Source organism: Delphinapterus leucas, chromosome 3, assembly GCF_059928025.1.
Source record: "Delphinapterus leucas isolate spDelLeu-1000000601 "Yukka" chromosome 3, BTC_Dleu_Yukka2, whole genome shotgun sequence".
In the NCBI taxonomy this organism is placed as follows: Eukaryota; Metazoa; Chordata; class Mammalia; order Artiodactyla; family Monodontidae; genus Delphinapterus; species Delphinapterus leucas.
The window spans coordinates 56,810,854-56,827,585 of NC_143131.1; the positions used below are offsets into that span (position 1 = coordinate 56,810,854).

Here is a 16,732-nt window from a genome sequence, read left to right on the forward strand (position 1 = left end):
TACTATGTATCATTCACTGTTATAGACACTTTTCACATATTAACACATACAATCCTCCCAACAACCCTATGATATAGATATTACTATTCTTACTTTGCAGATAAGGAAACTGAGGTACAGAAAGGCCAAGTGACACAATTAGTAAGTGGCAGATTTGGGATTCAAACCAACACAGATACAGGAACCCACCTTCTTAACTTTTTAGCAACAGAAAACTAACTCTAATAAAGCCTGGTCCTACCTGCCTAGGTTTACTGATGTGCAAGGATTAAGTAACACAGTTTAGGAGCCAGAATTTAAAAGAAATTCTATTCTATTTAATCGCAAGTTGTGCATTTTCTATGTCCCCTACCTGCGCTCCAGAAGAACCCGCTGTATTCATGACAGCCCATAGGTGGCGCTGCAGGGACAGGTATGTGCTCAGGCCTCGTCAGTGGGGGGAGCTGATTCGGGGCGAGGATTCCGTCCGTAGCCCAGCGGTAGGAAGAGCCTTAGGAAGGGGAGGGGACGGCGAGTGTTGTACTGTGCGCAGGCGCAGGGCCGGGCACTCCCCCGAGAGTGAGGGCTGCTGGGCCCGATGACGTGGCCTGGCCCCGTCCGATGCGGTGAGCCTCCGGGAAACCCGGCGGCGCCGGAACTGTCCGCGGCCTAGTCCCGACGCGCGTGTGCTTGTGAGTCGGAGCCGGGGACAGCGGCAGCAGCCCGGCCTACGGGGACCCGACGGGGCCGCTGGCATGGGGGAGTGACGCGCCTGCGCCCGGTGTTCCGCGGCAGCGGCGAGACATGAGGAGACCCCGCAGCGGGGGCAGCGGCGGCGGCTCCTGATCCCCAGGATGGAGGAGAAATACGGCGGGGACGTGCTAGCCGGCCCCGGCGGCGGCAGCGGCGGCCTCGGGCCGGTGGACGTGCCCAGCGCTCGGTAAGGGACCAATCGGGCTCCCGCCTCCGGAGCCGCTCTCTCCCCACGCCTGCCCGACAGCTCCGGACACACGTTGCCCGGACCCTCCCGGGTGCGCGCGGGGCCCGGCGTCCCTCCAGTCCGGCTGACAGCCCGGAACGCCCTCCTCGGTTCCGTACTCCCTCCCGCGACAGCTTTCATTGGCTCCGCCATTCCCCGCTGCAGAATGAATGCTCTAAGATCCGGGAAGGTTCTGCTTGAGTTTCTGGTTTTCAGGGCAGACCGTTAACCTTAGAACTGCCAGCCAGTTCAAGTGAGAGGTTTTTCTGACCTATGAGAAGCATGTCTGTTAGCTCTTTCTCCCTGAAATAGTAGTTTGGTGATACTTAACCTTTCTGATGTCTGCCTGTGTAAGTTAAAGGAAGGGTCACCATCATCTCTTCAGGCGAAGAAACCAAAAGTACAAACAGATGAACTTTGATGTTCAGGTTAACCTCGCAAAACAAGAATCCACCCCGCCATCTAGTTTTTCTTTTCCTTTCTTCGCTTCTTTTGTTTTATTATTAAGTAAGACATGTGTGCTCATGGTCAAAAAATTCAAACAGTACAGAAATTCGTAGAATAAAAAGGAAACAGTCCCCATTACCCCCCTCCCCGCAATGTTCCCACGAACCCCCAAGAGGTAAGTAATTACAGTGATCACTTTCCATTGTGTCCTTCTTGACCTGTCCTAATTTCTGAGGTAGTGTCGTAAGATGTGTAAAATATGGCCCAACAGTTTGGTTGGAACTGGGTTTCATTGCCTTTATATTTAATGGTTTTCATTGCCTTTATATTTAATAAGATTAATGAGATTAGTTCAGTGTTTTTTGTTCTTGGATACCTCCTTTTGAGACATGGTTGTTTCGGTAAATTCTTCGGAACTGTAGAAATAGCATTTCTAACATAACTATTTTTGTGTGAAATGCTGGAACAGAAATTAAATCAGCTGCGTTTTTTGTGGTTACAAGTTTAATTTTCTAGTCTATTTTGAGCAACTCATTTTGTAAAAAACAATGGCTATCAGGTATTATTTACTGAGACATGACAACTAAATGCAATAGGTGATTCTGGTGTAGATTTAATAGTGAGGAAAATGCTGTAAAGGATAGTACTAGGTCAATTGACAAAACTGATATGTGGACCATAGATTAGATAAAAGTATATCCATGTTAAATTTCCTGTAGTTGATAACTCTACTGATTTCATAAAAGGATGTTCATGGGCTTAGGAATACAAGTAGTTAGGGGTAAAGGAGCATGATGTATGTAACTTACTCTTTAATAGTTCAGGGAAAGAAAAGTTTGTATTTAGAGAGAGATAATAAGGCAAATAAGGTAGTATGTAACAATTAGAGAATCTAGGTAAAGAGTGTACTATTCTTGCACCTTTTCTGTCACTTGAAATTATTTTTAAATAAGTAATACAAAATTTTTATTTACTCAAGAACTCATTATCTTAGATGTGGTCAACAGTCCTTTAACGTCTTATTTTCATTATTTGCTTAGCAGAGCTGCCCTCCTATTGTAGTTCATTGCAGAATCAAATTCAAATCAGGACTGGTTGAATTTTGAATAGATTTCAGGTTGCAAGAGTTTTCCTTTATGTAGACTAAAAATCAAAGTATGGTTATAATCTGCAGCAAAAGCTAATTAACAGATCCTTTAATTGTGGATATTTTTATTCCTGAATTCACAAATATGAATTGTTTTAAATGTTTCTATGTTGGGCTTCCCTGGTGGTGCAGTGGTTGAGAGTCCGCCTGCCGATGCAGGGGACACGGGTTCGTGCCCCGGTCCGGGAGGATCCCACATGCCGCGGAGCGGCTGGGCCTGTGAGCCATGGCCGCTGAGCCTGCGCGTCCGGAGCCTGTGCTCCGCAACGGGAGAGGCCACAGCAGTGAGAGGCCCGCATACTGCAAAAAAAAAAAAATGTTTCTATGTTGGCTTCAATAAGTCCTCTTTGCAGGAAAGGGCAGAGGGTGACAGCCAGCATTTATTAAGTACTTCCTGTGTTCTAGGTACTTGGCGTGCAGCATCTCACTTAATCCTTACAACAGCACTACAGACTCATTAGTTGCATCCTTGTCTCAGATCAGGTAACTGGGACATAGAAAAGTAATTTTCCCAAGGTCACACACCTAGTAACTAATCTGAGAGTCAGTTACCTCAAACTTCATTTATAGCGCCTTCTACACAGTGGACACTTAAATATTTATTGAATGTATCAAGCTTGAATTACATACACTGAATTTGTTTTTTTAACTGGAGAACTGTGAGCTGCTACAGTGGGCAAATCCCAAGAAACGGGTTTGAACCCAAACTCAAATTTCAGTAATTTCAGATTTAAAGAACCAGAGATTTTTCTAACCCTTCACGGAAAATACCAGTGATACTTTTGATGAGACTAGTTAATGGCAGATAATGATATATAAGCCGTCTCAGGTACTAAGGGGGAGTGGATTGGATCCCGCTAAGTTGCCCAAAGAGTCAGTGAGTGGCTCAGGGGCCACTGCCCCCATTTAAGAGCCTCCCTTCCTCACATCCCAGCTTTCCCCCTTAGTATGTTTTCCTCCACAACATGAACTAGGATTGTGTACTTATTAGTATATGGTTATTTGGCCTTAGCTAGTGTTTTGTCTTTAGCCCAACAGGAAGACTTCATTAATTGACACTTTAAAAATCAAAGTATTCACCTTTTAGCTAAATGTTAAAATAATTTTCCTAATTAATAATGATAAAAGATCTTCACTATATATTACATGAAAAGTCACGTAACAATTTCAAAATATATGTACAATGGTGAATATGTGAGTGTATCTAAAATAAGTGCTTGTCCATACGTGCAGATGCAAAGGAAAAGGTGTGGAAGGATGTCCCCAGTTGGTCACCTATGAGGAGGAAATTGGGAATGGTTTTCTTTAAAACTTTGATAACAACCAACTACTCAGGAATTACTTTCGTAATCTGTTTTTTAGAACTTAAAAGGGGAATAAAGTATCAGAAATTTCATAATAATAATATTGTCAAGAAATATTATACTTAATGTTCCATATGACTGAATCTTGCCATTAAAGTGGCAAATTTTTAAGTTTTGTTAATACTTTTTTTGGCGGTACGCGGGCCTCTCACTGTTGTGGCCTCTCCCGCTGCGGAGCACAGGCTCCGGACGCGCAGGCTCAGCGGCCGTGGCTCACGGGCCCAGACGCTCTGCGGCATGTGGGATCTTCCCGCACCGGGGCACGAACCCGTGTCCCCTGCATCGGCAGGCGGACTCTCAACCACTGCGCCACCAGGGAAGCCCAAGTTTTGTTAATACTTTAAACAAAAATTATTTAGAAATAATTTTATATATTGCCCCATCTTTTTTAAACAAGTATATTAAATATAGTTTACCTTTTTCTTGATGACTTCTGATCATTATGAGCGTAATCTGGTGAACCGAGCTTTTCTTCAAAGGTCCGTCCCAGTACTAGCGTTCTTCGTATGCTGCTCTCCGTACTTTGAAATTCCCCCTCCCTTTCCTTGCTTCGTAATTCTATTTAGTCTTTTTCTTTTTTTTAACTTGAAGTATAGTTGGTTTACAATGTTGTGTTAGTTTCAGGTGTACAGCAAAGTGATTCAGTTATATGTATATATATTCTTTTCAGATTATTTTCCATTATAGATTATTATAAGATATTGAATACAGTTCCCTGTGCTATACAGTAGGTCCCTGTTGATTATCTATTTTGTATATAGTAGCATGTATCTATTAATCCCAAACTCCTAATTTATCCCTCCCACCCCCCCTTTCCCCTTTGGTAACCATAAGTTTGTCTTCTATGTCTGTGAGTCTGTTTCTGCTTTGTAAATAAGTTCATTTGTATCTTTTTTTATATTCCATGTATAAGTGATATCATATGGTATTTGTCTTTGTCTGACTTACTTCACTTAGTATGATAATCTCTAGGTCCATCCATGTTGCTGCATCATCTTGCAAAGGTGATCTGTTGGGGAGAGATTTTTTTATGGCTCAGTAATATTCCGTTGTGTGTGTGTGTGTGTGTGTGTGTGTGTGTGTGTGCCACATCGTCTTTATCCATTCATCTGTCAATGGACACAGCTTGCTTCCTTGTCTTGGCTATTGTAAATAGTGCTGCTGTGGACATTGGGGTGCACATATCTTTTCAATTAGAGTTTTCCTCTTTTCTGGATATATACCCAGGAGTGGGATTGCTGGATCATATGGCAACTTTGTTTGTTTTTTACATTTTAATTTATTTATTTACTTGGCCACACCATGTGGCCTGCAGGATCTTAGCTCCCTGACTAGGGATCGAACCTGGTCCCCCAGCAGTGAAAGCCTGGAATCTTAACCAATGGACCACCAGGGAATTCCCCAGCAACTCTAGTTTTTTAAGGAACCTCCCTACTGTTCTCTGTAGTGGCTGCACCAATTTACATCCCCACCATACCCTCTCCAGCATTTATTATGTGTAGACTTTTTTTTTTTTTTTTTTTTGCGGTACGCGGGCCTCTCACTGTTGTGGCCTCTCCCATTGCGGAGCACAGGCTCCGGACGCGCAGGCTCAGCGGCCATGGCTCACGGGCCTAGCCGCTCTGCGGCATGTGAGAACTTCCCAGACCAGGGCACAAACCCGTGTCCCCTGCATTAGCAGGCGGACTCTCAACCACTGCACCACCAGGAAAGCCCTATTTGTAGACTTTTTGATGATGGCCATTCTGACTGGTGTGAGGTGATACCTCATGTAGTTTTGATTTGCATTTCTCTGATAATTAGCAATTTAACACGTGCCTCTTGGCCATCTGTATGTCTTCTTTGGAGAAATGTCTATTTAGGTCTTCTGCCCGTTTTTTGATTGGGTTGTTTGTTTTTTCTACTTAGTCTTTAATACACACTTAGACATCTCAGACTCTGAAGATGACTTTTGCTTCCCTAGTTACAGTTAGTTACTTCCACATCTATTCCTTTAGATCTCTGCTACTAACTTGGGTCACATAAATACTTGTTTCTTGCCTGTCTTCCTTAGACCTCAAACTCCTTGAGGGCAGGGCCTCTGTTACACATTTAGTTTCTTGGATAACACCTAGAAATGCATTTAGTTGTGAGCAACCAAACTAAGAGAGCTTTAATCACATACGGATATATTCTTCTCACATAAAAGAAACCAGAGGTTGCTGGTATTTGTTCAGCCCCTCAGCAGTACCATCTGGGACCAGATTCTTGGTCTTTGCTCTCTGCCATCCCAAGTGTGGCTCTCATATTCAGGCTTATTATAAAATGGATGACATTTTCTAGAGAATGTTAACATGTTGATAGTATTTTTAAGATAAATTTTAGATAAAAGTCCTCCTTTGAAGTCAGAAAGAATGCAGAACTAGTTCCACCTGCCTCAGGCCCTTTTATCAGGAAGAGGGAAGGCTGTAGTAGCTGAAACCACCCTGACAGACAGCTCTCATTAGCCCCAGATGACATCTGGCACATAGTAAGTGAGCAGGGAATATTTGAAGAATGGCTTAGTAGCCCCATGAGGGTATACAAGGCTCTTTGCTGACCTCAAGAATCCCCAGATTGCTGTGATTTTTAATGTACCTTTGTCAGTTTTTCCTGGTCTTTGTTTTCTCCCTCCCTGTCTTGTTGACAGTGTTGTTTTTTGTGTCCTTGCTTCTATCCTGCTGCTTAATTTTACACCTAGTTAAGAACTTAAGGAGTGAAGCACTTGAGGTTTTGAGCTTTCCTCTCTCTACTTGATGTGTGTCTTTCATTCTGAATTCATAACTGGGTTGATGACAGTTTAAATTGCCAGGAGCTTGACTGCCAGCTATGTACTGTACTACTGCACTATCTACATTATTGTGCTAGATAGTACTGCATCACACAAGTGTAATTGTAGAATCCGCATTCTTTCATTTAGTAAACATTTGCTGAGCACTTATTATATGCAAGTCCCTGGGTTAAGAACTGAATAAACAAAAGATTTCTAGCTCAAGAGCAGTGTTTTTATTTGCTAATTATAAATTGCTACCATGACTGGAGTATTTAATTAACATTAATATAGTTAATTTACTTAAGTTTATCTGACTTTTTTCTCTAGCTTAAATGGGCCAAAATCGACATTAATCTTAGGTTTTAATATGCATTTTGTTTTTCATATTTAAAGATTATTTTACCCTATATGTGGGCCACTGTGAATGTATAATTGGGAACAGTTTAGAAGATGGGAATCCTCAAAGCCTTTTGGATGAACTTTGGTTTTCTGTGTGACATATTAAAAGAGCATACTTAAGAGACATGGACTTGACCCTAGCTAACTCTGTGGACTTCAACTTCCCAATCTGTGACATGAGAGGAATTGGACTAGAGAATCTCTAAGGTGTTTTGCAGCTTTTAAATATTAGTGTTCTGTTTCTTCTAGCATATATACATTTACTTTCTAGTAAATACCTAGACAATTACTAGAAATTTGGTAGATTTTTCATGTTGTACTGTGTGTTTTCAGCCAGTCTGCAAACAATCCAGAAACAAAATACAATCGATTTTTATCATAGCCATAATTTTAGTTTTATTTATTTTTTCCAATACTCCTTTTTTCATTGAGATAAAATTACCTACCATAAAATGCATAGATTTTAAAGGTACCAGTTTTCATTTTTCACAAATGCATACCCATGTAACTTTCAACATAATCAAGCTATAGGACGTTTTTATCACCCCAGAAAATCTGCTTGATCTTTTAAACAGAAATTTCAGTGTCTATACTATTCTCCAGGTAAATTAAGTAGGAACTTCTGTGCTTTAGGATTTGACTTACTTTATTCCACAATAACATTTTTATTAACTTCTTGGTGATTAATTTTCACATTGTTAAAACTCCCAGATTGCACTATTAAAAAGCCCCCCAGATTATGTTCATGAAAAGAAAAACCACTTTGTTCCAAATCTGAGTTTCTTTAATATACTATGATATTATTTGGACTAAAACAGAAAATGAGCCATCAGACAGTGAAGATGTTGGAATTGCTGAGATTCATTCTTTCAAGGACTGAAATTTATTTTCGTAGTTGCATCAAAATCTTCCAAAAATATATATATTTTCATGCCTTCTTAAGCAGATTGCTGTTTGTTGATTCAGTGCCATGGGACTTAATGATTCACACTCATTGATTTTTATACCATCCTACATACATTGATATCATTGCATATCAAATTGTTTTAACTGCTATTTGAATGACTTAGGTTTCCCTTAAACTCCTGTGTTTGCTTTTTTGTACTTTTCTCCCATTGGTAGAGACTTCTCACTCCTGCTGGTGTGCTGGCTTTGGACATCCCTTTTATCTCCTTTTTAATGTATTAACACCTGTTAGATACAAACTTAGAAAGTAGTCTCCTGAATGACTTGCAAAGATGATCTGTTGGGGGGAGATATTAGAAGTTCTCACCTTTTTATCTCATTCTTTTTCATTTCTAGTTTGTGTATGTTTTATAACATAATATCAGGAGAGTAGTACATGTTTGTAATGTACAAATAATCGGTTTCAGGTGCAAAATTTTTTTTTACTACTAGAGGTATATGACCAAAGAAGACTACTAAGCTAGAAAACTGAGATAATTTCTTCACTGTTTTCTGATTGCTCTTTCAGGAGCTTCTTTTTCGTTTCTTTTTATGGCAGCCTAATTTTTTCATGGATGAACTTTTCTTTCTTATCCAAGAATATTATTTCTAGTTCTTCGTTGTTTTCTGCTATTCCCTGTGATCTCTGTATCTTTTAAATTTCTTTGCTGTTTTAGTTTGTTTGGTCTCTCATTATAGGCTTATCGTAAAGGATTGATTATCCATATTTGGCCATTCTTATTTGAGTGAGGCCCAAAAAGCTAGTTAGAAGACCTGTATGGGGCTTGTCCCCTGGTGGGCTTCTCCAGAGCAGGTTCTCCTGCTGGGAGATTGAAGCCTGGCAGTTAGGATGTTAGAGTTAAATGAGGGAAGGCAGGTGGGGTGGGGTTAAGAAGGGAAACTTCCTTTTAATCTCCATGATTTTAGTCCAACACTTCATCCCTCTTTTCCCCTTTGCCTTATGTCTAGACTTCTCCAAAGGCGAAGCTCTTGTCCTGTCATGATTTAGGAGGGATGGTTGCCTGGCTGTGCTGGGTGGGATTCTGGGGACCTAACTACCTGGCAGACTTCCTAATGATCCTCCTCTTTGCAGCTCTCCACACCCTTTCTGAGGTGCTTCAGATTCCTGAGCCTTCTCAGGACTCTGTAGGTCAGGTCACTTCAACTGTGACTCACTGCAGTCACTTAGCGAAGCAGAGGAGAGGTAAACCTAAGGCATTCACCATTCCCCCCTCCCTTCCTATATTATAGTCTCGTTTCATGACAGATGGTTTGGTTTCTGTTTTTATTCCCTTTATTTGTTTGGAGTAATTGTTTAAAAAGCACATTAGAAAATAGTTGAGGCAACTCAATCAAGAACATTTTTATTTTTAGTTTGGTCTTTTTTTCTTTAATAGACTGTATCTATGCATACATTATACGTCCATGTATATTGCAAAAAATCTGAAAGTATATATACCAAAGTGTTAATAGTAGTTATCACGTGGAGGGGTGAGTTGAGTTTTTGTTTGTTTCATTTTTTGTTTATATTTATGGTTTTCATAAAGACCCCTATTACTTGTATAATAAGAAAAAAAAGGATTACAGAGTTCTTTGTGATTTCAATGATACTGAAACTTGTTTCTGTTTTTATTTTTCAGGTTAACGAAATATATTGTATTACTGTGTGTCACTAAAGTTTTGAAGGCTGTGGGGCTTTTTGAATCATATGACCTCCTGAAAGTAGTTCACATTGTTCAGTTTATTTTTATATTAAAACTTGGGTGAGTGTGTATGGCTCTTTTTTTCCTTAATGTTTTTTAATTTCTTTGAAAATCCTGTTTTAACTGAGTATCTTTAGGATGTTTTACATAGAATATTTTGTGCATTTTATTCCTCCTGACAAGTACTTGATAATTTTCTTTTAAAGACAGAATACCTAAGGTTAGAGGTACCAAGAGACTGGATTTAAAAAAAAAAAAAAAAAAAAGGATTGTCATATTCTATTAGCTTGCCAAAACATCAGCTTTTGCTTTAGTTTGTGTTAATGAGGTTTTTGCAAATTTAATGTCTGGCTTAATAGAATACAGCTGGATCCCCATATCTGAGTCAGTATTCAGTCTGTTGCAGTATCTCACATGAACTAGCCTCTGAAAAGCTCTAATATACACCCCTGAGAGAATAAGAGTGAAAAGGGCAAATAATATCCTAATACTTCTGTAAAAATAGTTAGACCTCAGGACTTCCTTGGTGGTACAGTGGTTAAGACTCCGAGCTCCCGATGCAGGGCGCCCGGGTTCAATCCCTGGTCAGGGAACTAGATCCCACATGCATGCCACAACTAAGAGTATGCATGCCACAACTAAGGAGCCCATGAGCCACAACTAAGATACAGCGCAACCAAATAAAAAATAAATATTTTTAAAATAATTTTTTTTAATGTTTAAGAAAAAAATAGTTTGATCTCACAGCTCCCTAAAAGGGCCTCAGGGACCCTAGGGATTCCCAGACCATCCTACTAGCATAGTCTAACCTTCCAGCAGGCATAGAATGTCACCTGAGACTTGTCTTGGCACAGATGTTCCTTATTTTCCAAGTTAAACCATGCTGGGCTGTGTTCACTACATGTCCCTTCATGGTATAGGGTCCCCTTACAGTATAAATTTTACACTATTCTGCATCTAGTAAGAAATCCTCTCTAAGTAAAGATTCTCTGGACCTTGAGATTGATAGTGACCAACCTCTGTATTAATAGGTATCTGTTAGGGATTTCCCTGGTGGCACAGTGGTTAAGAATCCGCCTGCCAATGCAGGGGACACGGGTTCAATCCCTGGTCCATGGAAGATCCCACATGCTGCGAGCAACTAAGCCCATGCGCCACAACTACTGAGCCTGCACTCTAGAGCCTGCACGCCACAACTGCTGAAGCGCACTTGCTGCAACAAGAGAAGCCACCGCAATGAGAACCCGCGCACCGCAATGAAGAGTAGCCCCCGCTCGCTGCAGCTAGAGAAAGCCCGTGCACAGCAACAAAGACCCAACTCAGACAAAAAAAAGAAAAGAAAAGAAAAGAATCTGTTAGACTTCTGGCAATTTTAGTAATTATGGAAAGTGATTCTTGACTAGAAAATTTTTAGCACCACTTGAATATATTTTTAGATAACTATTTTGGGAATATGAAAAGTAGGGATATATGATTAGTACTTTCTTCATTTCTATTTCAAGATTTGTTATTACTGTTTTAGAGAAGATAGGAATTATTTTCTTTAGTAAAGTATAAAAAATATTGAGACTTCTTTTATGGCTTGTAAACTGGTTCTGAAGGCAGATAACAAAAGAAAGAAGAGTTCCCAAAATATTGTAGTGGAAGCCTTATTAAAATAAATATTGTTCTCTAGTATATTTTCTTTACAGGTTAACATACCCTTCAAATTCTAGTATATTTGTTTAAGTGTCTTTACTTAAAACCACACCTTGTATATAAGATTAATATTAATATATTAATGTTTCAATATTCACAGGACTGCATTTTTTATGGTTTTGTTTCAAAAGCCTTTTTCTTCTGGGAAAAGTATTACCAAACACCAGGTAAGTCTTTTGCAGAATCCTTTTGTCCTGGCAGTGGACCAGGAGGCAGTGTTCTTTCCTTGATCAGGGTTACTTACTGAATGATTTTAAGTGCTCAGCAGAACATTTCCAGAGTTAACTTGCCCTTGACTTAGCATTTCAGAACTGAGGCTTTAAGAGTAAATGCTAAAGTGCTAAGATAATGAAGTGTTTAAAAATGTAGACGAGGGTAGAAAATGTTTCAAGCGTGCATATAATTTTTTTTTAATACAGGATCCATATGCTGAAAAGATTTACAAATCAGACATGTAGACATGCCCACAAGCCTAGGATAAATGTCACTGGGAAGCAGATAAAGCATAAGGGTTACGAACAAGGCCTCTGGAGTCATACAAATTCATGGCTGTTCTAATTACAAACCTTACTTTAAGCAAGTTACTTAATTTCTCTACCTTCATTTTCTGACCTGTAAAATGGAGATAATAATGCCTTCCTAATGGAGCTATAAGGAATAAATGAATTAATACATGTAAAGTTCTTAAAATAGTGCGTGGCATACAGTGCGTATGCAGTACATATCAGCTGTCCCCCTCTTCATCGCTATTATTCCCTTTAAGCATCTGAGGTTCAAGATGCATACCAGAAATGTCCTTCATTCTGCATCATCTCATATTATCACCTCTTTGGACAGTAGTTACACCCTACTACATATTTGCTTTATGCCACAACTTAGAAACCTGTGCCATGATTTTTTATTAGACGAATTTAAGTACCTCTGTTTTAGAGACCAAGAACATTTTTTAAAACAGGATTAATATTTTAAACCCCATCTTAACTTTTTTCCCTCTCTTTTCAAATAATTTAAGGACTGAATATCCCTGCTGGAGAAGAATTTAAAAACTAAAACATTAAGTGTTCCTAGCAAACTAGTGAGAACTACTGTTAAAAACAGAGAAAATTGTATGCTATAGAAAAGGATTTCAGGATCTAGCAACAGACAAGAATATGGAAAATGAAAAACAGAATACTATCTTGCAAATCTAGATTTAGTCAAGGGATCTTAATAATTTCTATTTAATTTTAAAATATGTAACTATTTGGCCATTAAAATATTTGTGTTACCATTATCTTTCCCTATGTATTTTATTTAAGATTTTGAGATATTTGGCAAAACATATGACTGAAATTTTTAATTTTTTGTTTCTATTTTTAGTGGATCAAAATATTTAAACATGCAGTTGCTGGGTGTATCATTTCACTTTTGTGGTTTTTTGGCCTCACTCTTTGTGGACCACTAAGGTAAATAGAAATGCATATTTTGAATGTTTATGTTTCTTCATTTTGAATATTAGTTTTATGCCATTATGTTTTATGTCAAATGTTTGTCAGTTATGTACAAATGCTTCTTTCACTTCTATAGCATTGGGTACAACTCATTGAGTATATATATATATTGAGGACCTGTTTAGCTTGTGGACTAGTTCTTTGGTGAATACCATTAATGTATTGTTCATGATCTGTCATAGATATTTTACTAGCTAGAGTCCAAACAGTTTCAGAAAAATTTAGGATATGTGACTTTTTATTCATTGGTGATCCCTTTTAGCAGCTGATTTTAGAAATGAAAAGTCTGAAATGGTAAATAAAATCAACCAATAAGGAGGAAAGGAAAATCTTTAAAAAATGCTTCCCCCTCCCCCCCAACTCTGAAAGTCCTCTACTGCCCACAGAAGATGCTTGAAAGATATGGTTATAAACAGATGTCTTGGGAATAGTGAGCCAATCATCAAAGATAAGTTTAACTCTCATTTCATATTCCCTTAAGTCTCTATAGATCTTTTTATGTAAATTGGTCAGTAAGGGGGGGGTGGGAAATGCTTTAGGGCCGCTTAATTTAATAGGAATTATAACAGGTGCAACTGTGCATAAGTCTTCTTTTAATATTTCTCTATCTCAAAATTATAAGCAAAAGTGCCTTGCCATTGATGGGGGGGGCGGAATATGGGACAAGAAGTAAGGAATAAGATGAAGGGTGTTCTGAAGAATCTCACTGAGGATGATGGAGTGGACAGTAGAAAGTGATCAGTGGGAAATGCTTTGTGAAAAGTCTTTTCTCCTCTCCCAGACAATAGAATAGCTCTGGGTTTGGCTCCCTTTGGCTTGTTTACTCTGTGCTTTGTCAAAGGAAGGGTGTATATAATTCCAATGTCATATCCCTGTCCGTGACAGCAGCAGCTTCCTGGTGTGGTGGGAAAGCTGGCTGGGATTTCTCAGCTTGGGGAAAACCTTTTCAGTTTATGCTTGAATATGATTGAGCGGTAATTTCTTATTCATGAAGTGATCTTTTGGTCTGTTTGTTACTAAATCACTGTCCCTGTGTGTTAGGCTAGGGAAGGAAGGGGGAAAGTTGTTAAATTCTTCCTTGGCTCCTTATTTAGTCATCTACTTCTGCCCTTACAACCACTCACTACGTAGCACCAGCTCCTCTGCCAGCACTGCCCCTCTCATTCTTTTACTAAAATTGTCATTCAGTTTCTTGATTAGAAAGACTCCTTTGGTGTTTCATAGCCTGTCTTATTTTAAGTTAGTATCATTCTGCTGATATATTTTTTTTATTGTAATCTCCCAAATATTAACAGAACTAAAATAATCACTACTGTGTTCTCATTACAGATTTTTGAATAAGGAGGAAAAATGAAAATTTTTCTAATGAGCAGCTGAAAATCTGTTCCCATGTAGATCCTATAAGCTCCCTTTAGCTGGCAATAATGTTTTTATTTTTTTAATATTCATACATATAAAATAATAAATATAAATAAATATGAACATTCATGTATCCCCCCAAATAAAACCTTACCAGTACCTTTGTTGCCCTGTGTATCCCCCTCTCCCCCTACCATTGGATGTAACCAGCATCTTAAATTTTGCTTTTCATTCTCTTGGTTTTCTTTATAGTTTTACCATATATGTACACATTTCTTTTTTGCAAGTTTTCTACTTCATATGAATAGTATTACATTGCATGTATTTTTGTACAGCATACATTTTCCATTCAGTGTTGTGTTTGAGATTTGCCCATTTTGATGCATGTAGAGTATGTGTGTGTGTATGTATGTATGTGTGTGTGTAAGTGTGTGTGTGTGTGTGTGTATATATATATATACACACACACATATATATATAGTTCATTCACTTTTGTGTTAGTTTTTTGAAATGTAATTCACATGCCATAAAATTCACTCTTTTTGTCTTAGTCCATTGGGACTGCTATAATAAAAATACCATGGGCTGGGTGACTCTTAAAAAATACAGATTTGTTTCTCATGGTTCTGGAGGCTAGGAAGGCCAAGATTAAGGCAAAGCAAATTCAATGTGTGGTGAGAGACTGCTTCCTGGTTCATAGACAGCCGTCTTGTCTCTTCACTGTAACCTCACATAGCAGAAGGGCGAGGGAGCTCTCTGTGGTCTCTTTTATAAAGGCAATAATCCCATTCATGAGGGTTTCACCCTCATAACCTAAGCACCTCTCAAAGGTGTTCATTACCTCCTAATACCGTCACGTTGGTGATTGAGTTTAACGTATGAATGGGGGAGAGAAGGAGACACATACATTCAGTTTGTAGCATTTTTAAAGTATACAATTCTGTATTTCTTAATATATTCATAGAATTTCATTCATTTTTACCACTGTATAATAGTCCTTTGAATGAATATACTCTAAATTATATTATCCATTCTCTCATCAGTGGGTATTTAGGTTGTTTCTAGTTTTGGGCTATTGCAGACAATGCTGGTATCTTATAAGTGTTTCCTGGTACATATATACAAGAAACCTGTATGATATAATCCTACAAGTGGTATTATTAGATATTTGTAGCTTCAACCTTCCTAAGACAGATAATGCCAGAATATTTTCCAAAACAGCTGTACATGTTTATTTTTCCCATAATGTTTTATGAAAATCAAGGGGAAAGATTTATTTTCTTCTCCCTTACTCTAGTTGAATTCATGCTTCCTGATAAATATCAGATATATTTCATGAATGATAATGTTTTATTTTTGTAGGACTTTGCTGCTATTCGAGCACAGTGATATTGTTGTCATCTCACTGCTCAGTGTTTTGTTCACTAGTTCTGGAGGAGGACCAGCAAAGGTAGAATTTTACATTATTCGTTACTTGAAAATTGAAAGTGTACATGTAAAATACTATCTAGGGCAGTAAAATAGGATCCTTTACCATTTAAAAGAATGCAGAGGCTTTTTCTGCTAATTATAAATTTTTCTCACAAACATTTTGTGTTTTACTTTTTATTTTGAAATCATTATATATTCCTAGGAAGCTGCAAATATAGTACAGAGAGATCCTTGTGCCCTTCACTCAGTTTCAATAGTAACTTCTTACCCAGCTCTTATACTATCAAGACCAGGAAATTGACATTGGTACAATCCATGGACCTTATTCAGATTTCACCAGTTTTACATACACTTGTGTGTATATGTGTGTGTGTGTGTAGATTTGTGTAACCATCACCACAGTCAAGGTGCAGGACTGATTGATCACCACAGACATCTCCTTCGTGCTATACCTGATCCCTCCCCTCTCTCATTCTTAACTCCTATACATCATTTTTGGAAAATACATCCCTAAGAACTTGGTATATTTAAAGTGTGATGAATGTTTTGCCAACTAGGTGACCCTATTCATCTTCCATAATTTAAGTATTAATCTCTTTTCAGTAAATGCATCACCAATGTGCAATTGTAACTTACACCTACAATACTTTTATTTACCAAATTAAATGCTTCCTATGCATGACGCATTGTGCTCGTTACAGAGGAAAGGAGAAATAAAGGCAAATAAGGCTTAATAGTTTCTGTTCTGAAAGGGGCTTTCAGGCTAAATAATGGAGGCAGATGAATAAAATAAAGTGAACAAAGTAACATGCCAAGTAGAGCAGAGTCTACCCAGCCTGTAGATTTCAAATTGGATCCTTGGGTATTAAAGCATATGCCACTATTTAATCTTTTCCCCTCACTCACAGAGTACTCCAAAATAAATGTCAAGTGGATTGAAGATTTTTGTGGTTAAAAAAAAAAGATATTTGTAAAAGTATAGAATAAAATATAGATGGAT

The 16,732-nt window shown here is 38.5% G+C and overlaps 1 protein-coding gene across 2 annotated transcripts in view; it reads left to right on the forward strand.

The window, feature by feature from the left end:
* The first annotated feature begins 546 nt into the window (after window positions 1–546).
* SLC30A5 (solute carrier family 30 member 5) overlaps window positions 547–16,732 on the forward strand; it is a 30,826-nt gene continuing 14,640 nt past the window's right edge. The window contains exons 1-5 of one of the 2 annotated variants that reach the window (XM_089908941.1): window positions 547–919; window positions 9,692–9,814; window positions 11,553–11,619; window positions 12,812–12,897; window positions 15,664–15,751. In XM_089908941.1, the coding sequence (XP_089765067.1) occupies window positions 834–919; window positions 9,692–9,814; window positions 11,553–11,619; window positions 12,812–12,897; window positions 15,664–15,751 (450 nt within the window). In that variant the 5' untranslated portion in view covers window positions 547–833. The remainder of the gene's footprint in view (window positions 920–9,691; window positions 9,815–11,552; window positions 11,620–12,811; window positions 12,898–15,663; window positions 15,752–16,732) is intronic. The other variant, XM_022596116.3, reaches the window with a different exon arrangement.